At 34.6% G+C, this 26,091-nt stretch overlaps 1 protein-coding gene across 1 annotated transcript in view; it reads right to left on the bottom strand.

Annotated features, from left to right (window-relative positions):
• Positions 1-908: 908 nt before the first annotated feature.
• AcCoAS (acetyl coenzyme A synthase) overlaps positions 909-26,091 on the bottom strand; it is a 44,191-nt gene continuing 19,008 nt past the window's right edge. The window contains exons 2-11 of the mRNA XM_081764486.1: positions 25,019-25,214; positions 23,983-24,109; positions 20,733-20,878; positions 18,167-18,282; positions 17,453-17,645; positions 15,027-15,160; positions 13,260-13,449; positions 8,951-9,140; positions 5,925-6,170; positions 909-2,689 (exon numbers count right to left, since the gene is read on the bottom strand). Coding sequence (XP_081620612.1) covers positions 2,490-2,689; positions 5,925-6,170; positions 8,951-9,140; positions 13,260-13,449; positions 15,027-15,160; positions 17,453-17,645; positions 18,167-18,282; positions 20,733-20,878; positions 23,983-24,109; positions 25,019-25,214 — 1,738 coding nt within the window. The 3' untranslated portion in view covers positions 909-2,489. The remainder of the gene's footprint in view (positions 2,690-5,924; positions 6,171-8,950; positions 9,141-13,259; positions 13,450-15,026; positions 15,161-17,452; positions 17,646-18,166; positions 18,283-20,732; positions 20,879-23,982; positions 24,110-25,018; positions 25,215-26,091) is intronic.

Raw genomic sequence — 26,091 nt, 5'->3', positions numbered from 1 at the left:
CGTGGTTAGCGCGCTGCGACGCCTTGGACGCTTTGTTCCTAACAGGCGCATCAGGAACTTTCTAAACCTAGTGGCCGTCACGTCTTGTTTCCACGTGGCTCCCCAGTTTGCCTCACAACGCTGGGTGGACGCCGATAAAAAATGGGAACCACCGGCCAGGAATCGAACTCGGGACCACGCGGACATGAGTCACGCTAAACTACGGTACTCCCACGATCATTTACGCACAGATTACGTTAAAATAAATTAATAGGCTGAGAATGGTTGGAAAATACTGGTCTAGAGCAATGAATAATTGACAGTTCTTGGATGGAAAATTATTTGCAAAAAGATTTGATTTCTTATAATGTTTTAAACGTGATGTGTCTTTTTTTTTTCTGGAGTCAATCCCAGAATGCCTTGACAAGACAAAAGACAGTTTTACCAACATCTGTTACACTTTACATCTCATCTGGAAATGGAAAATATTATGGTATATGAGAAAATAAAATATTAAAACGCAACATTGAATACATGTCTGGTATACATACAACAATACACGTTGTAACAACAGGTCTTCTCTCACAAGTTGGCCAAGGGAATAAAAATTAACAAGGTAATGGTCATTTAGTAGAGAAGCAATAATTTAGAAATCGTTGTAAAATTAACAAATGTTTAGTGCGTAGTAGTACGGAACAGTTCAAAAATGAAAATTACAATTACATAAAGTTATGATAAATGGACTTTCGTTAAAGGCAAATATGGAAACTAAGTTTCCATAATCTTCGTTTTCTTTCTTTCCTTCATTTTTTTCTTTTCTTTTTTTTTAAACCTTTACAGTGAAGGAATTATCAATTAATTTGGAAGTTATAAGTGACGATGTAACAGCCTAGTCCCACTATGTTGGTCAAGAATAAAAAATATGTACATATCTTAGACAAAATATTTAATTGTGATACTTTCTGTACAACAATAACAACTTACAAAATATTTACAAACTTTATTATTTCAATAGGACAATATTCATGTCATATTAGCATGAAGTCAAAAACACTGAAATACATAAATAAGGAAGAAGCAGTTTGACGTAAGAGTATTATAATTTATTAAGAATAAAACCTTTTTAAAGTGTGTTTCCTTGGCCAACTTAGTTCTGATGAGTCAAAATATATATGTATTTATATATATATATAAAGATAGGAAGCTCTCAAACTTTATTAACAAACATCGCATCCTTTCTTAAAATATTAAAATATCAATGAAAGAAAAACAAATGCTTAGATATTTATATATATAGGGTGTCCCAGGAGGAAGAGATAATATTTTGGGAAATGGCAGTATGGGTGATTCTAAGTAAAAAGGTTCATATGAACATTGGTCCTAATCTCAACGGTTTGAGAGTTACAGGTTGTGAACCATTTTTGACTTTATGTTGCACATTGTTCACCCTGTAATTATTCAACGAAGGTGGGACATAGCAGATTTGAAAGGTGATGGAATGATCTTTCGAACAGTATGAAATATATAGCAGTTGTGTCTTTGAAAATGAGGTTATTAAAGGAAAGTTAAGATTATGTAAGGGAATTGGATGGCAACGCTGATTCCCAAATTTCCCTCAATAACTTCCCTTCCAAAAACACCACTGTCACATGTTGCATACCGTTGGAAAGCTCATTCCATCACCTTTTAAATCCTCTATGTCTCACATCTGTAGAATAATTACAGAGTGAGTAATAAGCAACATGAAGTCAAAAGTGGTTCACAACCTGTAGCTCTCAAACCGCTGAGATTAGGACCTACGTTCATATGAACTTTTTACTTAGAATCACCCATACTGCAATTTTCCGAAGTATTGCCCCTTCCTCTTGGAACACCCTGTACATATGATATATAAAATAAAATGTATGATGGATATTTTACAGTTTGAAACAAAGATATTTATAGCATTAATAAACAAATAGTTTTCATACAACCATACATTCGGCTTTTGAGCATACACACACAAATCATACGTATAACCAAACACATACAAATACATACATACACATGTTTACATATATTGAACGAGGGAATAGAGAATAAGGAAGAACCCCTTTCCCCCTGCTTCCCCTTTCTTCACATTTATAACATACTAGTTTCAGATAAGCTTCAAAATATTTTTGTCTTTGGTTTACAAGCAAATCAACAATGTAAGATAGGGTACGTAAGGACAGTTTTTGTAGCTTGAATTGCCATAGAAACTACAGCGACAATTCCTTTCTTGTTGCAACTTAAAGTATCTTAGACGCACACACATTTCTGGCACAATTAATATAAGCGATTTATTTTACTCGTTTAACAATTGTGTGTGTGTATGTATGTATTTATCAGATCTACAGGAAATCAAAAATAATGAAAATGTGTTCACTTGTACATTCATATGTGTGTGTGAACATTTACACTAACAACAACAAAATACTGTAAAGAGTTTTCTAACACTTGCACTTTTTGAGATCATTTCGCTAATCAAACTAAATATTCTTTGGTCGTTTTTGAAACAAGATTTCAATAATAGATTCGTCGGCCAACGTTGAAACATCTCCCAGGTTTCGATCGTTGACAGCTACCTTTCTCAGAACCCGTCGCATGATCTTGCCCGATCGTGTCTTCGGAAGAGCCGGTGCATGCTGGATAACTTCTGGAGAAGCGAAAGGTCCGATCTTCTCACGAACTATACAGAAAATGAAAAAAAAAGTAATAATTCCAATTTGTTCAATTCAGTGGACTGGTTTAATTGTACACCATGTTTCAAAAAGAATGATCTGATTTTTGATGGTAATAAATACGGAACATGGGATGTGCAGGCAAGGAAATAAGTGTTGTTTGAATGGGCGTGGCCTAGGGTTTCAGAAAATCGCCGTTAGATGTCAGTCAATGCATCTTCTCAGTTTGCAGTCAGTCAGAAGCAAGTTGACGTCCGCTCAACAGAAGTAGTTTTGTGTGCTTCAGTTTGCAAAGACTGAGTCAGTGATTACGGTCCAGCGTGCTTTTCGTCGGCGTTTTGGCATTGATCCGCCTGCATCCAAAAACATTCGTAGTTTGTATCGCCAATTTGAAGAGACAGGATGCTTGTGCAATGGAGTCCAGGTCGGCCTCACACTTCCAATGAAATGGTGGAATTTAGCTATCGTCTAGATGTTGTTTGTGCTGCTGCTGATTGACACATAAAGCATTTGTAATAGAATAGCTAAAACTTGAAGAATTTGTATGTATTTTGCAATTTATCCCATTTTTGTAGTATGTTTTTATCAATTCATATGGTCTTTTAAAATCAGGTTATTCTTTTTGAAACACCCTGGATAACACCCTTCTCATTACAGTACATTGAAAAATTGTGTACATAAATAAAATAGAGAATGTTTTTTTCTCTATTTTGTTTAAATTGTATCAAGCTTATGAAGTATTAGCTGAAATTATAATAAAGAACAAAAATACCCCATTAAATATTATAAGATTAATTTAGTATATGGAGTTCTATAAATATAAATCCTGGAATCCTTACTTTTTTTCTCTCTCACACACATATGAACATTTAAAAAATACTTCAAGCATAAAATTTAACCCTCTGCTCACAATACCTACTCTTCTTCTAACGAAGAATAGTAAGAAAGAAATGGAGAATCGTATAAGATGATCACCAAAATGTATTTTTAAATAGTAACCTAATTATGACTTAAAAGCAGCGACGCAAATACGCTAGTTGTTGCCCGGGGCAAGAACTCGCCTTAGCGCCCACCTGACCAACCAAACCAAAACGCTCTCCCAAATATTTGCCCAATTTTGAGCCCGTCCAATCCAGGGCCCGGAGCACAAATTCCGTTTGCCCCCCTTAGTCACTGCTTAACCCTTAACGAGTTTTCGTTACCATTTGGTTACACATTTTTTGATCTTGCCTATTGCGTTTGAAGACTATTATTTTTAGCTATTTTTTCCTTGTGGTTATTGGTTTACATGCTTTCTGCGATCCAGAGAAGCTATTGCCTTCTGGTGACAACTCTGGTATATTTTACGCGGAAGGTAGTCTGTGGATATATTGTTTTGCAAGCAGTGCCGGTAACAGACAGAAAAGATAGTGAACCGTTAAGGGTTAAAAGAAGTACTGTCACAGGCTTTAAAATATAACTTGCGTGGAATTCACATAAGAATCATCACAAATAGACTAATCTTGATACAATGTTAAATGTGTGTTATGTTTAACACTCCAATAAATTATATTACACAGTTGAAAGTCAAACAGGTCATGAGACTTGTTCGCAGATTCGAAAGTTCAAACGATGGTCGCAGCTCAAGCATATTAAATTAATTCCTCATTTTCTCACACTTAGTCTTTCAAGTTATTTGTTTGTAGTAGCCAGTTAATTTTTAAGTACAAAAAATAACTGTAGATTCATTATGTCGGTATTTAAAGTCATTAAATTCTAATTTGCGGCATAAGTTTCCAATAATTGGAACAAAAATGTTATAATACTCTTTCCGATAAAAATAATAAAAGTACTTAATAACCCGGCCACTTATAAACTTTTTATTTCTATTATACTTTGACTTCAAATTTAATATTAATTATCAAAGAAGATGAACAAAACAAAGAAAAGATTCCTTCCATACTTTCAGGTCAGAAAATCTATTACAAAATGTTAAGAATTATTATGTAATTTTGTCTGCGAATTCGTTTTATGTGCTGAAGACAGTTTGACTTGCATAACGAATTTTCTTATTATGTAAATCTTTCGTTGACATATTTTATCGTATGAATCAAATTCCATTTTGTACATGAACCCGATTTTCTGCGTCACTCTTTTGATGACGTGTTTCTACGTCATAACTACGAGCACTTTGGGTAACAATCTCAGCAAAAGTAATAGTATAAAACCTCAAGATACTTCCGAGATAACGTAGTGTGTTACCAGATATTATGTCGTTAGCTGTCTCGCCGTAGCTTTGAAACTAGAATTACATCTTGTCTTCGAATTTCGAACATCAAAGTCAGTATCTGTTCGGAAAAGTGACAGTTTCATCAAACAACAAGACGTCTCTGTGGATTTCCACGATATTAAGTACTTGTGCTACGATATTAAGCACTTGTGCTACGATATTAAGCACTTGTGCTACGATATTAAGCACTTGTGCTACGATATTAAGCACTTGTGCTACGATATTAAGCACTTGAGCTACGATATTAAGCACTTGAGCTACGATATTAAGCACTTGTGCTACGATATTAAGCACTTGTGCTACGATATTAAGCACTTGTGCTACGATATTAAGCACTTGTGCTACGATTGCGCTCCAAATGTCTGCGTTCTGGAACCATAACTCCAATAAGAAACGAAGGAATGTGGTTAAGAGAAATCTATCAACTACCAAATTGAGTTGAGATGATTTTGAGTTTAACGTCCCTTTCAGCAGCGGGGCTATATGAGATGGGACCTACTGATTAACGTGGAATCCGAACCACACAAGCTCCTGCCGGGAATCGAACCCGGATCTCCCACGCGAAAGCCGCGTACGCTAACCGCTTAGCAACGAAGGAGCTCCAACTACCAAGCATGTCTCAACACAAACAATTCACAAACACTACGTTACATCTAATTAGAAACATTAAATCAATCACACATTGAGGCTTGTATCTTTTTATTCATGCCTAGACTTATCAACTTAAATCAATGTCATTAAACTCTTCTATCTGGAGTATAAAAGAGACAGTTATGTTTAAGTCACGAAAACCTCTCACAGTGCAGCCCAATTAAGATTTCAAGTGTAGAACTTAAAAATAACCACAATAGTAAATAACTTCAAAACTCTCTATATAGTAAATAACTACAGTAACGAATCATCACATCATTCAAAAAAACACGGAACTCAATTATTTTCATTTCAATAAATGTAATTGTAATTAATTGGTTTACCTTTACGCTTGATCTCATCCTCGAGCTTCTTTGTGAACTCCACTCGATCGTTCGGAGTGACAAAACAATAAAGGCATTCGCCTTTGACCGGATGTGGTGTGGCCACAACTGCTGCTTCGGCTATTGATGGATGCTCTACAATGGCTGACTCAACTTCCGCTGTACTCAGCAAATGGCCTGATACATTCAACATATCATCCATTCTTCCTGTGATCCATAAGTAGCCATCTTTATCTCGTCTTGCGCCTGCAAGATTAAAAAAATAAATAAGAGTTTAATTCAAATATTCTTTTAATATTACGATAAGAAAATTGTACAGTAACCAACAAAAGAATATACCCATTCCCATATGCTATTATGTCAATAATTTTAAGATATGTTGATCAATTTAACTTACATGATGATGACCATGCAACTTGAGCTAATGCTGGCAATGACTTTTCCAAAAAGCTTTAAATTTCAGAATATCACGCATTAAGTCTCACCTTTGACTTAGCTGACCAGGATATTTTATTAAAGAAACTAGCAAATTTTGAATTTTTCTAAAAAAAAAAAAAAAAATCGCTAACATTTTGAGCTTCCCACTCACATAATCGTAAACAATATCTAGTTTAAAGGCTTTGTCTCTAAAAAAAATTATTAAAACATCAGGCGTTCCACAAGGCTCAAACCTTGGACATTAGGTATTCCTTTTAACGATTAATGGTATAACTTAATATACTGAAAATTCTCGTACGATGTTATTTGCAGATGATCTAAAATTATAAGCTAGTTCACTGATGACTACATAAAAGTACAAGTGGATTTACAAAGTGTAAAGATATAGTGTGATATCAATCAATTTGAGTGAAATTCACTCAAATGTAAAACTCTTTCGTTTACTAGAAAAAAAAAACTATGTAAGTTACGATTATTCTATTGTTAGAATACACCTTCATCACCTGAAACGATTAAAAATTTAAGTGTGTTATTCGACTCAAAGCTATCATTCACTCATCACATTGAAAACACTATTAAATCAGCGTACAAAAATCTTGGCTTCATATGTCGTTTTAGTAAACAGTTTTAGGTATAATCAATCGACAGCTTTTAAATTATTTTAGTCGTATGTTAGACCCAGGGGCGGATCCAGGACCGACTTCTGGGGGGGGGGCGGTGGGTTGTCATAATGCTACTTTTAAGGGCTCCAAACTCTGGGATGGATTTTATTTATATATATAAAACTAGAAAATTTCCACTTCTGGGGGGGGCGATTGCCCCGATCGCCCCCCTCTGGATCCGCCCCTGGTTAGACCTCAATTAGAGTGTGCTTGTGTTATTTGGAACACGAATATCGAAAAATATTGTAAAAGTGATAGAAAGTGCTCAGCATAAGTTTCTGAAATTATAGAGTTACTTTCCTGTACATTAATATCTGCATATATACAGGTTGTTTCAAAACAACACCGACAACGTTTGAAAGGCGATTCCTGACACGAAGATAAGACAAAAAGTATACACCAACATGGTTGCACAAATACTTCCTTTTGGAGTTATAGGTTGCCAAAAACATGATAAAATGAGCTTTAAAGTTCCATAGCTCCAACCTATGGGACGTAGTCGGGTCAAGACTTCACTTAAGAACTAGTATGTGCCCTACCAAATATCCAAGTTTCAGAATCCTGTGGTACTTCCGCAACAAGTTTTATAGTGATAGTTGGTGAGTACTTCAGAGTATATGCCCGTAGCAAACCTCCCTCTATGAAACTTGTTGCGGAGAGTACCTTAGGATTCTAAAACATGGATTTTTGGATAGCGCACATATTAGTTCCTAGGTAAAGTCCTGACCCGACTACGGTACGTCCCATAGTTTTGGAGCTATGAAAGTTTCAAGTTCAATTTTACATGTTTTCGACAGGCTAAAACTCCGAAAAGAAGCATTTGTGCACCCAGGTCTATAGTTTTTGCCTTATCTTGGTGTCAGGAGTCACCTCCCAAACGTTGCCGGTGTTGTTTTGAAACACCCTGTATATCATGTACTGAAGTTATAAGCAAATACAATATTTTAACACTGAAACAAAGAAGAAGTCTCCAGGACAGTACTTCTTCATAAAATCGTGAACAATATAGCAGTGCATGTTCCATCATCCAAAACAGAAATAACAATAGCGATATATTTTACTGCGTGAAAGCACGTACTGACATCTACATAAATCCCTTAAAAGACGAATGAGTGCTTCCTACAATAATATAGAATCAGTAGCACAAGATATTGACATATTTGGAATGAGTGAAGATGTTTTTACAAAGAACAGTGTGCAAAGTGATGAATAGAGACCAGTAAATGAACTAATTAATGTATGTAAAAGTAAGTGTATCTAAAATTTTCTTTGTGTTGGACTATTATATAATAATCTTAATTATGTGCAACACTAATTGAGCATCATGCCTGTTATGTTGAAATAAATAACGACACCCCATCTTAGGTGAAGGTCGCCATTATTCAAGTTTAACTTTGGATGTTTGGTTCTGGTATAATGCGATACAGAAACCATTTCTTTCGATTCGCGATGTGGTTCTGTTATATTCTTTTGGTTTGATTTGTATTTAGCGCCCCTTTTAGCAGCGAGGTTATATGAGAGCTCAAATGGTAGAGCGATGGCTTCGCATTCGGGAGGTCGTGGGTTCTATTCCTGCTGCCGACCATCCTGACTGAGGTTTTCCAGGGTTTTCCTCAGTTCTACCTGGCAAATGCCTGGATGGTACCTACTTAAACTGGTCCTGGCCAATATCTTCCCAAAACCTTTCCATTGTTGTTGTTAGATATCCAGTATAAAATGGCCTCTGAGCTGTATCTGGTGATTGTTAAATACATGCTAAAATATTCACTCATTTCATCAGGACCAACACCAAGATAACGTGTCTCCACCAAAAATACAGGACTTCTCCGTTTTTTTTTGTTTTTTTTTTAAAAAAAACTAATTTTAACATATAAATAAAATCTCAACTGATCTATATAAAATTTTAAGTATTGAACACCAACGTACCATCTCCTGTGCAATAATATCCTGGAAATTTCTTAAAGTATGTGGTCTCAAATCTTTCATGGTTCCCATATACTGTCCTCATAATGCCTGGCCACGGCCTTTTGAATACAAGATAACCCTCTCCTTCGCCTTTGATCTCCTCACCATTTTCCTTCAACAAGGCTGGAACCACTCCAAAGAATGGAAACGTCTGAAAATAAAAGAAAAAAAAATTAAATCTTATTTAAGAGAGAACTAGTTTCATAATAAAGATTGACATTAAGATACTTAAATATAGTAAGAAGAATGCAATCTTGCGTTAATTTGTCTCAATCTTTTTCATAGGGATAAGGGTGGGGAAGAGAATACGGTGGCTCAGTGGTAGAGCGCTCACCTCTGATACGAGGGCTCCCTGGTCCGATACCAGATTACACGAGTTTATGGTAGAAAATATTGTGTACGTGAGTTTTTCCAAGGATCTTTCATTTCTTCCCATATTCTTATTCCACGAATTTATTTGTATCTTTCATACACATTTCACCAATTCTTTCATATAATAATTCGGTTTCATTTAATTTTTCCGGATCAAGTTGCTTCATGATCTAACTAACTCTATGGCTTATGGACCCCGGAGGTTCAATGCCGCGTCCACAAAAGCTCTCCACTGACTTCTATCCTTAGCCAACTGGATCCAGTTTCTACTTTGTATACTTATTTCTGCAAGATCCATCTTAATATTGTCCTCCCATTTGCGCCTAGGTCTTCCTAATGGTCATTTTCCGATTGGATTTCCAGTTAGAACTTTGAAAGTGTCCCTACTTTCTTCCATTCTGGCTACATTACCTGCCCACCTTAGCTTCCTAGATTTGATGACTCTAACAATGTTTGGTAAACGATATAAATTATGCAGTTTCAGTATTCCCGATTCTCTTGGGTCCGAATATTCGTCTTGTTCTCAAACACTTTCAGTCTCCGTTCTTCCCTCAGTGTAAGCGAATATCGTTTTATATATTTTTAAGCTTCAAATTTCTCGACAGAATTCGCGACGACAAAAGATTTTGAACGGAATAATAACACAAAGTCCCTGCTTTTAGTCGACATTTAATTTTTTCGTGAACATGGTTTTGGTCTGTCCTAGATATTTGAAAGTATCCGCTTTATTGAAAGTATCATTTGATACCTTAACGCACCCATAATTTGCAGTGTTACAATCTCGATGAATTCCCATATATTTAGTTTTCTCTGCATTTACTTCTAAACCCAAGTCCATGCAAGTGTTTAATAAGACCTTTGTATTTCTTTCTATTGTTCTTCTATCACTCCCTGTTAAATTTACATCATCAGCATACGCCATAACCTGGTGAATACCATTCAGCTGTTCGTGATCAGTATTGAGTTAAACCACTCATGCTCTGGATAAATGTGTGCATGTAATATTTGAAAAAAAAAAAAAAAAAAAAAAACTAAGGGGGCGGGGGAAATCTAGCTTTACCCTGCCCTCCTGGCTTCTTATGTTCAGTCTACATTCACTATCAAATAAAGCGAGGACTCATTCAGAACTTAACACTTCTAACGCAAATTACGATTACTTATGAATGAACGCAGGAAATTTGAATTGTAATGACCCATGAAAATGTTAATTACTAAACATTATTGTTAGGTATATCTGTTGTTGTGTTTTGTTTTAAGTTCTATAATCCTACATTCTGTATTTCAATATTAGTAAAAGAATAACAACAGGCAATTTTTTATAAAAAAAAAAAAAGTGTCAACATCAGACCAAATAATTAGTAGAATAGCAGAAAGAATGCATTATCAAAATCGGACACTTTTTTTATCAATTATCTTGTATTCAATAGCAAATTTTCGGCAATCTAGTTGTTACTATTTATGAATTCTAAGAAGGTGAGACTCTTCAGAAATAAACTATGAAGATACGGGAAACTTAAAATAATTCAACTTATACAGGGTGGACATACATTTACATTTATACATTTATCTTGGTATATTTATCTCGGTTTGTATTAATACATACAAAAACTGTAATTTCGTACTATGTAAGTACAGTATCAACAAGGGGATATTAATGAATAGAGTAAATAATCGATTTCTAAAACACTAACTCCTCTATAGGTGCGAACACAACCGTTAGAAGTGTTCTGAATGTGAACACTGAATTGTCGAAGCACAACCATGTGGTCTGAGAAAAGAACGCATATTTAAAGGGGAATAAAACTTACAGTACCACACTTCTTATTCAGTGTTGCATGCGAAGGACGCTACAGTTCACAAACATCGAAAAATAACTTCCAGTAGAAATCAATTAGTTCCGGTTTCAAAGTTGAAATCCATAGAACAAAAACTAATAGATAGCTATAAAACTGTTTTTAAAATTGATTCAGCGTCCATTTCCACTCGTATCACTACTGAAACCAGAAATTGTTAAAATTTACTATTGTTTCCTTTTTCAATATTGATTTACATTAAGTAAAAACTGTCAGAAATATCGAAAAGTGTTTTCTTGGAATTGATTCAGAGTCCCAAGAATAGATTCGATCTCCTGCATTAATCTTCTATTCAAACCGGAAGTGAAAGAAATCATCCACTTCCTGTTTTAACCTTTATCGCCATAGACCAGAAACGGCAAAAGATAGAGATAAACTATTATTTTACAATCGATTCAGCGTCATAACAAAAGATCATCTTCTGTATCTCTACTAAGACCAGAAGTAGCAGAAATTTACTATTTAACAAGATTCACCTTTCGCCATCTCTCTCTTATAGTTGGAAGTTATAGATCTTGTTTCAATACTGAATTTGCATAGTTTGGAACTGTAAAATAGTTCCACAATTTTAAAACAAAGATAGTTAAGTGATAGAATATACCAAAGTAGTAGTTGTTGTTGGTGGTAGTAGTAGTAGTAGTTGTTGTTGTTAATAATAATAATAATAATAATAATAATAATAATAATAATAATAATAATAATAATAATAATAATAATAATAATAATAATAATAATAATAATAATAATAATTAGAGACCGGATGTTAGGCAAAATGCCTATTCTTTAATATTAAAGATATGATCAAAAATAACGCTTCAAAGTTTATGTGGGGGGTTATAGTTTCGATTTAAGCCAATTTTATTTTGCCTATTTTGCCTATTTCGACCTTTACTGCCTAAATAATTGCTTTAGTGCCTAATGTTGCCTATTTTATGCATTTTCTTTAAAATAAGCATTCATTGGGAAAATACAGTATATAATTTATACAACATAAACAAAGACGCATATATACGTATAATAAGTGTTTGTAAATACAAGTACGTGCTACGTTACAATGTACATACAGGGTGAACTTCAAAGATGTGCATATAGTTTGGGAGGTGATAAATTACATCAAAAGAAGACAAAAAGTCCTGCTGTATTTTGTCGAATTCTGTGTCGTGTACGAGTCACAGTGGTGCCAACTTGGAATCGAAAATCAAATCTTGACAATTGGAACGGAACAGATAGGTGTGCACATACGTTGGGAGGTGATTCGTGACATGAAAAGAAGATAGAAAGTCCTGTTGCATGTTGTCGAATTCCTCGCATATCAAAAGAAAGCAAAAAGTCCTTTTGCATGTTTGGAATTCCGCGTCGTGTACGAGCGACAGAGGTGCCAACTTGGAATCGAAAATCGTACACATACTTCGACAGATAATTCGTGACATGTAAAGAAGACAAAAAGTCCTCTTGAATGTCAGGAAACACCTCCCGAAGTATGTGCACACTTTTATGTCTCGTTCCAATTGTCAGGATTCGATTTTCAATTTTAAGATGGCACCCCTGTCACTCGTACACGACGCGGAATTCCAAACATGCAAAAGGACTTTTTGCTTTCTTTTGATATGCATCCTGCAACAGGTCTTCTTTTGATATCACGAATCACCTCCCGAAGTATGTGCAGATCTTTTAGGTTCACCCAGTATGTATGAATGCATAACAAGCTTCGTTTTTATATGTAATAAAAGAAGATATTAATAAACAGGTATGTTTCTATATTCTTTGAACATTATCTATGACCTGAACCTATTTTTTAATGGTATTGAGTATTTCTCTTCATTATTTCGAGTTACATTTTAGTGCCTATTTTACTGCCTATTTTTAAAAATTTTAGTGCCTATTTTACTGCCTATTTTTAAAATTTTTAGTGCTTATTTGCCTGCCTATTTTACAGGTTTTTAGTGCCTAAACATCCTGTCTCTAATAATAATAATAATAGTAGTAGTATTAGTATTATTTGGATCTCAATTAAGTTATTGTGTTAATAAAAGTAAGGCAGTTACCGCTGATCCAGGCTTCATGGGTGTGCAACCAGGAAGGGGCGTCAGAACATGACCACCTGTTTCAGTCTGCCAAAAGGTATCAACAATAGAACACTTTTCTTGTCCAATCATGTTGTAATACCATAACCAGGCTTCCGGGTTGATAGGCTCTCCTACTGATCCAAGAACTTGTAAAGTGTTCAACTGGTGCCTAAAAAGAAAGAAAACAGACATATTAAACGAATTCAGAACAAGTAATATAATAATTTTTGAAGACAATTACAAACAGTGAATACATATATTTTATTTGCGTATATCTTACTAAAAAGGAGTCTTTATACATAATTTGGGGTTCACTTTAATTTTTTCGGGTAAAGGATGAGGGTAGATAGTTTTTGTTTGTTTTTTTAAAGTCAATTTTCTGTTTCTTACATTTTCATTTTTAGCATATTTTTGGTATCTTTGTCGTAAATACAGGAAATGTACTTCATAGTTATACTAGCTGACACGGCTTTGCACCGGAAAATAGTATTTATGTACAATATTTAAAAATATACACGTCCTTGGCTAAATTTGGGTTTTAAATGTCATCAGTACCAAATCAGCTTTGTGACCCCGAAAACTGAATTCTACAGTAAATCTCTGTCATTTTAGACATTTTATTTTTCACCCCTTTTTACCCCTATGTTGCTGGGAGACTGAACTTGGATTTGGCATCTGGAGCATCACTATTCATCTCAGTGACCCCAACAAAACAATTAATTCAAAACTACTTAGGTAATATAGGTAGTTTTTGATTAAATGTACATGTCAATATCAGCCCCTTCCCACTCCGCCTAGGAGTGTCTTACACCCATAGTTTTTTTTAATTATTATTATTATTATTACCAGATTGTAAATCATATGTATAATCATGTCCAAAATTATTGTCGCATGTTTATAAAGATGATGATGTAGGAATATAATTTGATAACAAATTCGCCCGGTATTTCTTATAATCTTAGTATGTGTATAATCGGCGAAGACTTGTATGTGGCAAATTTCATGTCAAAAGAGCAGTAAATAAGAACAAACGAAAATACAACTTTCGTGTCCATTCAGCAACATTTTGTTTTACTCATTCTAATTTTCGTATTTATGATTCTTTTGCTATGAAATTTACCACGAATATACATTTCCCGATTATACATATAGTATCAATATTAAAAGTACCCTGCAAAATCGTTATCAAATTATATTCTTGCAAGAAGATTGTTATAGATATGCGACAATCATTTTGGACATGAGTGTACATATCAACTTGTTTTTAAAACTTAGTTTCCCTGCAGAGTTTCATCTTTCTAACATGAGGAGTGCATGGGACGCTCTACTTTTGGTATAAATTTTAAACCACTTCTTTCCTTTAAGATAACTATATAAATATATATATATATATAAATAACCTACGATCCCTTTGAGACTTCAGTCTCTTCGTCACAGCTGCTTAAAAGTATGCCTAGCCAATTGTCTGGATTTGCATACCAGGCGAACATACAAATTTGTTTTTATATATCAGATAATTAAAATACTTGTGTTAATAACGCAAATTAATATCTCCTGCTTATAAAATAACGTATTTTCAATTTCTCGCGTATTTTAGCCTGTATTTTTACACTTCTGTTTATTTCTCGAAATCCTGAACTAATGCCTATGTATCTCATTTATGGTACACAAATAGTTGTTCTCTCTACGAAAGAGAGAAGTTTCATATTACTTAAAGAAGATAACATTAAGGTTGTGTTCTCTTACTTTTTCACAGGTTCATCTCCAAATTTCATAAGAGCTCTAATTGCTGTAGGTGCTGTGTAGAACTGTGTTACTTTGTACTTGTCGATCACTTCCCAATATCTTCCATTGTGCGGATGAAATGGTACACCTTCAAACTGGAAATAATAAAATATATAGATTAAAAACTGATTCCAAATATTTGCTACTGAAAAGAACAATTAATCCAGTTAAATTTTATTTGTTAGACAAAACTTATGGTAAGGTGTACCAAGTTGATGGTTTCCCCTTAAATTTGGAAATAAAGGCATGTCTTAAGCGACATTTAAAGGTAATGAATATAATGAGAAATTAACAGAATATTTTTTCTGTTTCTTCTACGTCAAATTTCTTTTAGTCCTTGCATATATTTAAGGGTATATTCCAGTTTACGAGCATTTAGCAATCACCTCTGATTGACAAGTAGATAAGACTTGTTATTTACAATAAAATATGTAATTATAGTGCTAAACATACGTAGGTGAACAAAAAAATTCTGCATCACATTTTATAAAGTGGTCTTAAGTATAATAATAATAATAATAATAATAATAATAATAATAATAATAAATAAAATGACCTGCACGGTATCTGAATAAAAACACAAACGTAACTGAGAACTTTACATTTTCCATTATTTTAGAATTATGTTTGGCATTTCGACGTCTTCTTCCCGTTACCAATATTTCATCAATTTTAGTGAAATAAAATTTTGAACTGCAAATAGTTAATTACAAACAAAAAAAAAAAAAAAAAATCTATCAATTTACAATGTAAATATAGTTTTCTTTGCATTAATTGTTTACCCAGAAACCTCATTAAGAATTCTGACGAAATAAGTCTTAAAACAAAATATGAAAATCTTTGTGTACTATTTTTAAACTTTGAAGCAGCTTTACCTATAATACCGATAAAATCTTTTCAATTTTATATACAATAAAAATAACTGAAGCAAGCATACCAAAGCTTCTACCATTCGACTCGATCGGCATTTGTATGTGTGTCCGTCTGTTTTACAAGAACTCTCGTAAAATTCACTCGATTTTCATGAAGCTTGGTATACTTTTCTTCAATCGTGACGGGGACATATAGCCTCGTTGCTGACGTCCCCATTACTCCCCCCTACTCAATCAAACAATCAATATTTTTCTTCAACTTGCAGAAATAACACCGACTGATAAGCTGGATTATCACAAATTGTGTGCGAGATGGGTGTTTAAAATGGTGACAGAACTTTTAGTTTTTGTATCACGCATTTCTATAAATAATTATATACGATTTATTTTACACTATACACATATTTATTATTGAATTATTATTTTACAAGATCTCCCAATCATTAATTGAAGCACGCTTATACCAATCAACATTGTGTTCCATCAAGATAACTTTCCTAAAATTTATCCGATTTTAATAAATGTTTACATGTTTTTTCTTCTTTGAAGATTAGGAGAAAGAAAAAAAGAAAAAAACTTATTGCCTGGGGTTGAAACCGGTTATAGCACTAAACGGTTACATTTAAACATTTTTAAATATATCCTATTTTTGTGGCATTTTGACAAACGTGAAAAAAAAAATCAACGAAAAGACTTAACAGAAAATTGTTATTTTTCTAAATTTAACATTAGCAACCATCTCACTTTAAGTTCTGACTCCTGAAAAACTCCGTACAGTTATAAGCTTTCGGTTGTTCCCTTGAAGCCTTGTTCATGAACAATAAGGATAGAATTAAAAGAAAAAAAAAAACCCTCCAGGAAATATAAAGGAATGAACCCACTGGGGAAAAGCAGAAAAAAAAAAACTCTTTGTCAATTGCTGCTTGTTACTCGTCAAGTAGTTAAAAGTGTTGCTTGCTACACATCGTCAAGTGGTCGAAAGTGCTATTGGTTACACGTCAAGTGGTCGAAAGTGCTGCTTGTTACACGTCAAGTGGTCAAAAGTGCTGCTTGTAACACGTGAAGTAGTCAAAAGTATTGCTTGTTATATGTCAAGTGGACAAATGTGCTGCTCGTTACACGTAGTTACTACTTGACGTGCGGCAAACAGCAACCGACAACGTGTATGTTCATTGATCTTCCCGGTAACTCCACTATTTATGTTTCCTTGATGGTTTTATTTCATTTAGCCGTATTTTTCCTTTGTGAACAAGCCTCGAGGGAAGAGCCAAAACTTGCCAGCACAAGAAAGTTTTAGGAATATTGTCTAAACATTAACAAATTTTACATATATATATATATATATATGTAAAATAGATCTATAGAGTATCTATAGAGTATATAGATATATATGTATTTCATGTGTAATTATGTGTGTATGCATATGTTCCTCTGTAAATGGAGTTTGACTCTGTAGAGGACTATTATAAATAAATAAATAAATATATGTTACATATACAGTAATACTATATTTACCATTACAGATGTTGCTCCATTAGCAAGAGGTCCATAACAAACGTAAGTATGACCGGTAATCCAACCAATATCAGCTGTACACCAATATATATCTCCGGAATGATAGTCAAATACATATTTGAAGGTCGTTGCTGCATATATCAGATAACCAGCGGTTGTATGAAGAACGCCCTTTGGTTTCCCTGTTGATCCACTGTACAAGTAGAGAACACACGTTTATTTTTATTTTTTCATTCATTTTCTGTTTAAGTCTGTCTGAATTGATACAAAAGGTAAACATTATACAATAACATGTTCATGATTTATATCTTTTTACGAAGAAGTAACTGTGTTATGTGAGATTTTATGGACTACAGTTGTGAATATTGAGTATATCTATTCCAATTTATCTCTGGTCATTTAATTTTGGAAAATTAATGTAGAACTGCTTTCTACAAGAAAGAAATGTCACTTACCTGAGCAAGTAGGAAAGCAAGTCAGAAGTTACAACAAAATATAGTACAAAAATTCCATTTTATGAACATCGATCTATTAGGCAACAAGAGTGACTTTTTTTTTATCAGACCTTTGTAGAGTTAATCAATATTTAATCAACATATTACTTTATTCTCTTTGTCTTCTAAACCAGTTAAATTATTTCGACTATGTAACTCAACATCACAAGAATAATAAAACCGTTAAAATCAATTTCAAAAAAAGTGTGTGTGTCTGTACCTTGTGTACAGCAGAAAAAGAGGATCCTCAGCATCCATCCATGTAGGTTCGCAATATGGCGACACGTCATCCATTTCGTCATGCCACCAAAAATCTCTATCTTCGTTCCATGAAACCTGATTTTAAAAGCAATCAAATATTAATAAGTTAAAATGAAGCAGAACACACCATACGCCTTGAAATAACTATTTGCAATATATCTGGTAATTTGTACATGTAAGACATTTATTTAAGTAGGATGATACGAATATATTCTTCCAAACTATTTTCAAGTCTGTTCATTAAGATGCTTAAATTTATTGTTTTGAATGTAAAGTATTATTTACAATTTCTCTTATAACAAAAAAATTGAAAATTACTTATATTTACCCAGATATTTTCATATATCGTACTTTCATGTATATTGTAACGTACCACGTGCTTGTGTTTATAAACAATCACATGTTCTTCTGTTTGTAAATATCAACCACATGTATTTACGATGGAGTACTATACCTCACGTTGGATTACTACAAGAAGCAGACAACGGACCACCAGCGCCATCTAGTCACATGACAACATGCGAGCAGCACCGCCACCGTGCCTGTCACCAGTCTGCAATTCAACGGACAGTCACGAGTCTGCGATTGGTCTCCCTCCTGTAGCTTGCGTGGAGCTCTAGGATTAACCCAACCTCATAGAATCTAGTCTGCTGTGGGACTCTTGGCTTCCGTTCCACTTGGCTTAGCTTGCTCGGAGCTGTATTAAGATCCCAACCTCAGTTGCTTAGCCTGCTTCGAGGCTCTGTAACTGTTAACCTCCTCACTGCTTGTTTCGGAGTATTGGGAATTCCTACACCACTCTACCTAGCTTGCCTGGAGCTCTGTAGAGATCCTGCCTCAAGGCTGCATGGTCTTGGGCTACCTTTTTTTCTACCTCGCATTAGAGAAAGTTGCATTCTAGTATTTCTGCAAATACTGTTCTTATACTAGAGGATTTTTATAATAAACCGGTAGTGGGAGTCCCTTCGTGGCTAAGCGGTTAGCGTACGTGCCTCTGGCGCGGGAAATCCGGGTTCGATTCCCGGCGGGAGCTCAAGTGGTTCGGATTCCACGTTAATCAGTAGGTCCACGTCTCATACAGCCTCGATGCTGAACGGGTCGTTAAACTTAAAATCAACTCAAATCAACTCGATTCCGGAGTCTGATTTAGTCAACCTAGCTCTACCTATCCCTTTTACAATACCAGACAAACACACCAGAAATTAGTTTTAATACACAAATAAAGAAACACTATATTTTCAGCACCTTTGCTAACACTTCATTCGACGAGGAAGAGGAAAAAAAGTAGAAATAAACGAAATATTAAAGAAAGTAATAGTAACAGATGAGTATGAAACGGCGACATACTGGCGTCTAGAGTTACGTAATAATGTTTTGACAGGCTGCAAGTGGAGCAAGTTCCTTGAAGGAAGACAAAACTCACGGAATGATCTGGCTGAAAAGACTACAAAAGGTAAAAGAAAAAGAATTTATACGCAAGGGCGTTGGGTTTTGAAAATCAGTGGGGGGTGCTCTCACAATCGTACGATCTTGGGCTATGGAATACATTCAGGTTTACCGGGGGTCTATAAACCTACCACGGTAAATTTGAAAATCCAACCCCAAATGCAGTTTTTTTTTTTTTTTTTTTTTATATATGAAAATAGAGGTTTTCGTATTTGTATTCCTTTTTCTTCCCACCCTCCAGTGGAAAATTTATATTCTTGAATGAGAACATGGCGGCATAACCAGGTAGATTTCCGAGTTTTAAGTTCCAGCCTAGTTTTCTTCACGCTATTCTGATCGTCAATTGTGATATAAGAAGTATGAAAAATTTTAGCTGAAAATAGCACATGGAGAAACGCTCGTTCAATTTGTCACTCAAAAAAATCCTCAGCGCCATACTTCAGGAATTTTAAGTGTTTTCATTCCTGGTAAAGTACACCCAAACTTTATAATCCCCCTTCCCGCTCTATGAAAATATCTGGTTCTAATATAATTAAGAATTTCGATTTGAGTTTTCCTTTTTTCTTCTTCTTTTTTTTCTCTTTAGCACCCCACAAAATTTTTGGGGATACTTGATCAGCACTCCAGGAATATGCGCCCTGTTGATAGACATATGTAACAATTGAAAGAAAAGGGGACACGATGCGGGCATGAAAGACAGGCTTATTAGAAAATTGATGTAACGAAGAAGGTAAATTATAAGTACTTTCACTCTATACTTCATCAGATACGAAGGGAAGAAATATGAAGAAAAACTAATGTAGAGACAAGTCAGTTGAAATGACCAGTTGAATACAACATGGCAGCCAGCTGAATGCTTCGTAGCTACTTATCTTTAATTTCCTTAATATTCTCTTATTAATATTAAGGAAATATTAATCGACCTTTAATATTTAGTTCTACTTCTTACCTTCCCTATCTGATGAAATATTTAACGAAATCTCTTAAAATTTTCCTCCTTCAATTTTGTTACGTCATAACCTAATTTTATTTATTTATTTATTTATTTTCTACTCAGTAACTTTACAAATAAGCCTTACCTTATTATCAAATGCTTTCTTCTTTTCCGGTGATTTTTCAATTTCATCTTCACCATTTCTGCACATGGATGAATACAACCGCGGTAAATGTCTAACAACAATGCATGCACTGACTTCATGTCCGTGTTTACTGCACTTTTCCAATGCTAAAAGACAAAGAAAAAATAATAAGTAGATCGAAAACAAAGTATTAATTAGCTACAATGACAAAAGAATTAAATTTTAAGAATTTGCAGAATAAAGTTAATAACACTAGATTCAGTAGCTTACTAATAATTTTGTAAGAATTGCAAAAAAATTCAACAATGTGTAAAAACTATATTTGGATTTTATTTCCCCCCAAAAAATCTTAGTACACCATTTGAGATATTACCACTAGCTAACACAATATTTATTTTGTATACTCAGTCTTATACATTTTTCTAACACTTATACAGGGTGGTCCGGCAGTGGGTACCCCTAATTGGTGTTTTCTGACAGTTTTAGGTTTTACCCACATTTGTTTAGTAACATTGCTTGGCATTGTCTGGAAACATTGCTATCCATGTTCATTTGTTTTCTGATGCGCAATTACCTGAATCAGACGTTTCCTGGTCGCTGGATTGGAAGAGGTTGTTCATCTTCACCAGCTTCCTTTGCCTGGCCTCCAGGAAGTCCCGATCTGACGACACCAGACAATGCTCTCAAGGGTTTCATAAAGCAACAAGTAAGAAACATTCGATATGACAGAACGCAGGAATTACGAACAGCTGCGGAACACGCCTTCACCCTCGTGATTCCGGAGTATCTCCGCAAAACATATGCGAAAACTTAGCGCAGAATTCAGCTGTGTTACGATATGGATGGTGATCATACCGGTGTTTATGACTCTTAAGACTTCAAGGTACAGTCTGTGTACAGGCATTCTATCGTAACTAACATTATACTGTTGAAACTAAAGGGGGGGTACGCCCACTTCCGGACCACCCTGTAGAGCAGTTACAATGGCGGTACTACAACACATATGTATTCTCAGTGATTCCACCTGCAATATTGGAAAAGGAACCATAATGAACTATTACATACCCCAAAGTTTTTACTAAAATAGGGAGAAGGCTCCAGGAACTAAACGTTCGAAGACTGTGAAGACGGCGCCCAAGGAGGCCGAAAGGAAAGAAAAGAAAAGGAAATAACTTCCCTTTATAGTATGTTAACACGCACAAGGTAATTTAATTCCTGAAACTGCCACATTGTGTCGTTCGTGTGCTGACTTCGTAAGAATCACGTGGACAATTGTGCTTGAACCATGTGTGCATAAACGTTTAAATTTATTTCTTGGTTAGCTATTGCAAAATAAAGAAAAAATTGATTGTAAATTTTGAATAAAGATCAGTGATATACCGCAATAATGCACTTATTGGGGGAACAAATTTAACTAAAAATTATAGTAGTGAATTAGACTATCGTACTTATTCACCCGACTTAGCTCCTCTTGAATTTCAACTGTTACCAGAATTGAAACCTGCGCTATAAGGACAGGGTTATTTTATACCTTTGTTACTGAGAATAATGAAAGAAAGTAACTTAGAACTCTTTAGGAGGAAAAATTCAGGACTGTTTCCATAAGTGGAAAAATGAGTAATAAGCCACTATACTCGGATCAAAATAAGAAACTAACTTAACATTTGGAGGAACACAGGTTGCTCTGTTGCCACGCCATAGGTATTCCGCTGAGGCGTCCGCTAGGGGTAGTCGTCTACTTCGGTTAACGAACACTTTTGAACACGTGTTATAAGGCGACAACATTATAATGATGTCCCTTTCTACAGAAACTCTGCACTTGTAACTACTACCATGACGTTTATGATTGGTTCCCTTCTCGGTGACCTTAATAATCCCGCGATGTAGCTCTTCTCTTCTCAACACAAATTTCCATGCGACTTTTGAACTGTCAATTGTTTCTAATTTTGATCCCAGTATAATATATAGTTCAGAACACTTAATAGAAATCCAGAAATCCATTATAGTTTGGTAATCTTGTATACCGATACAAGAAAAAATAAATATCTAGAAGTTTTCACCGCAAATTCTCTACGAAATGGTGATAGAATTCTGTTCTGATGAAAATTGCTGTCAGAAATTCCGGAATATTATTCTTAAGGGAGGTGGGAAGAATTGTGTATACAGCACTTACTATGAAAGTGGGTCTCCTAACTACAGTAGGTGCTCTTTAATTTGGCATTCTATGGCTTGGCATACATGCAATCCGCTAACGATCGAACTGCTTGCGTTTATTTCAGTGGAATCGGGCATTTGTTAACCTTGACTGTTAGGTCGTATCACTGTGTTGCCCGTATTTTTTATTCCATCTGTGCTTATTGTAACTAAGTTTTCATTTCAGTACAGTGCTTCCTTTTTTGTAGTGAGTTAAATATTACGTTTGCACAATATTACAACTGTGCACATACAGAGTACTGTAATGAACTCATGCTGTACTCAAGAACATTTTTCAAGTGGTAATAACACTAATAAGCGTAAGCATGTGACTCTCACTATACAGCAACAATAGAAATAATATCAATAGTCTGTAAAAGGGCGAAAACAGAAACTTCATAATGTGTGATTTCAATATTGCTTGTTCTACAATTTGTGATGTGATAAATGATCAAGTATTTTGTACAGATGACATTTGTATCGTCTCCACAGCTTTAGAATACGAGTAAACACTTAAAAACACATGTTGTAATTGTTTGTGTTTTTATCTATAGGATTTATCTTTGAAATCCCCGTTAAAATATATTGACGTTTGACAGTCCGGCAAGGCCGTGATCCTGTAAGTGCTGCATTAAAGACTGCCTACTGTATTTAATTTTTAGAGTACAGTCATTAGCAAAAGTCCACACATCCTTTCACTTGTTCTTTACCAATAACTTCAGTGTAAATAAGCAATTTTGAGAGAAGTTTTCAGTAAATTATGGAAGACTATCTAATACATCCATATATTAGCACTGCTCAGTCAGTATTTTGCGACCTTTCCATCCTCTGCATGCGTCATATTGAACTCATTCGAGTGAATGACTTTCCACTCTGTGTATCAAAATGCTCCCATATACTAAATTTCGTGCATTGTACGTCCGGAAGTTCATAAAGAAACAAGAGTGAAAAATCGTAATTTCTCCTTTTTCCTTTCGGAGTATAATTTCGTAAATGAAACTTAGCATAATCTTTTTAAGATATGTTTTTTCTTTAGATATACATATAAAGAACTTACCAGCGTCACATACTTCCTTTAATAAGAGCAGTTTTTGTCCTCTCCAAACACCGTCTGCAGTTATCAGAACTTTGCTTTGAGAATCCAATATCCGCTCTGCCAGTGAGTCGGCGGAAAATCCTCCGAACTAAAAAAGTAGAAAAAACGAAAACTATAATTACTAAAATTAGCAATGCTTGAACTACGGCAACTTTTGGAAAGAAGCTAGGACCTAATTTGCTTGAAGTGATAGTGTTTGGCATCATCTTTTCCTATGAATTTGCTCAAATTTTTGAAATGCTTTAATACTTTGAAACTAAGAAGCGACCTGGCATCACCTCTTCCTGTAAATTTGTTCAAATTTATTTTTGAAATGCTTTAATACTCTGAAGCTAAGAAGCGACAGACCTGACTAGAATGGCAGAAGTAATGGGCTATTACGACTGCTCATCATTCAGTCACAGATACGATCTCTTCTGGTTGACCATAGACCTTCGTTGGTTGTAAGACGGAATTTTTTTCCATTCATTTGGTGTTGGGACTTCCTTGCTCAAGTGGTAAAGTATTTCAATATGGATCTTTCACAAATTTGACAGTGGAAATACGAATACACTTTTTTTAAACTTTTTTAGATTAGTCAATTAGAAATACACGGTAGCTACAAATTCTGAAACCAATTTGATATAATCTTTATTATCGTTTAGCACATGTCTACTACTATTCTCAACACATCTTCTTAAATGAGTCACCATGATTCTCTCAATTCTTTGCAACACGCTAGAATCCAAACCAACCGTTACAGCAGTTATCCTCTCAGGGACATGATGCGGATTGATTTTCTACTTGTATCAGAAACCGGCTGAAACTGTATTAGGTGGAAAATCGAAATGTAAGCTTTCGGGTTTTTTCTAGAAATCGGTTTCCGGTTTTTATAAAATAAGTTTTGACCATCCCTACTGTATCTACATGTGATGCTATCCAACTGACATAGAGTAAACACGAACTCGTTTCAGAATTTATAGTCATACTGGAGATCGTATCAGAAGTTTTTACTTACCACAACAGAATGTACAGCACCAATCCGAGCGCATGATAGCATAGCTATCACTATTTCCAGTATCATTGGCATATAGATGGCGACTCGATCACCCTTTTGTACGCCTTTCGACTTGAGTACATTGGAAAATTTACAGACTTCTTGCAGCAGCTTCTTGTAGCTAATTCGGCCATAATCTTCGGGATCGTTGCCTTCCCTGTAAAAGATATTTTTTTGAATACATAAAAAAAATCTTTAGGAATACAATTAGCAGTTACGATACTTCATAATTTTAATATTCATGCTAATTTATGAAATATGAAGCAGGAAGGAATTGCATTTTGGAAATCAGATAATTAAAGAAAAATACAGTTCTCCACCTCTGACTCCAGTCATTACGAAAAAAAAGTAATAATAATAATAATAAGACTATTTGTAAGTATCTATGATACTATTTATTTCTCCTTTCCAGTTTTCGAAAAGACAATGAAGACATGCTGCAATTGTGAACTTTGCATTATCATCAATGGAAATCGAATTCTATAGCTGTGCAAGTACAGTTCGTTTCTGTAAAACTTGTGTTTATTTTCGTCAGAAACCCAAGTTTTATACTTTGCGGTAACGCACATCGATATGAAATTGGGGGGTGAGGTGATGTTTGTGTATTTTGGTATAATAATAATAATAATAATAATAATAATAATAATAATAATAATAATAATAATAATAATAATAATAATAATAATAATAATAATAAATAATAGGACGAGTGAACCGAAGTCAAGAGCACCCGGCGTTCAAACCTGCGGAAAATAGCCTCTGTTGGGGGCGAGCCTGTCGCTTGATCAGCCGGAGGAAACCAATTGAATTAGTTCATGAAAAAAGGGCTTCAACACCAAAATGGCGAAATTGAGTTAACATTGAACTTTTGGTTCCTATTGGGTAAATCTATGTTTCTACACATAGAGAGCTTCAGTTTCATTGGTTTAATATTTTATAAACAGATGTCAACCTCGATTATTCTAGGCAGCATGAAGTTGAGTCAGTGACTGAAGTCCTTTCTGCATGGAGAATTATATTTGTTTTATATGTTA

The sequence above is a fragment of the Thermobia domestica genome, chromosome 7 (genome assembly GCF_964235325.1).
Source record: "Thermobia domestica chromosome 7, izTheDome1.hap1.1, whole genome shotgun sequence".
NCBI lineage: Eukaryota > Metazoa > Arthropoda > Insecta > Zygentoma > Lepismatidae > Thermobia > Thermobia domestica.
Note: the sequence above shows the minus strand (reverse complement) of the source record. Positions and strands in the feature narration are given on the sequence as shown.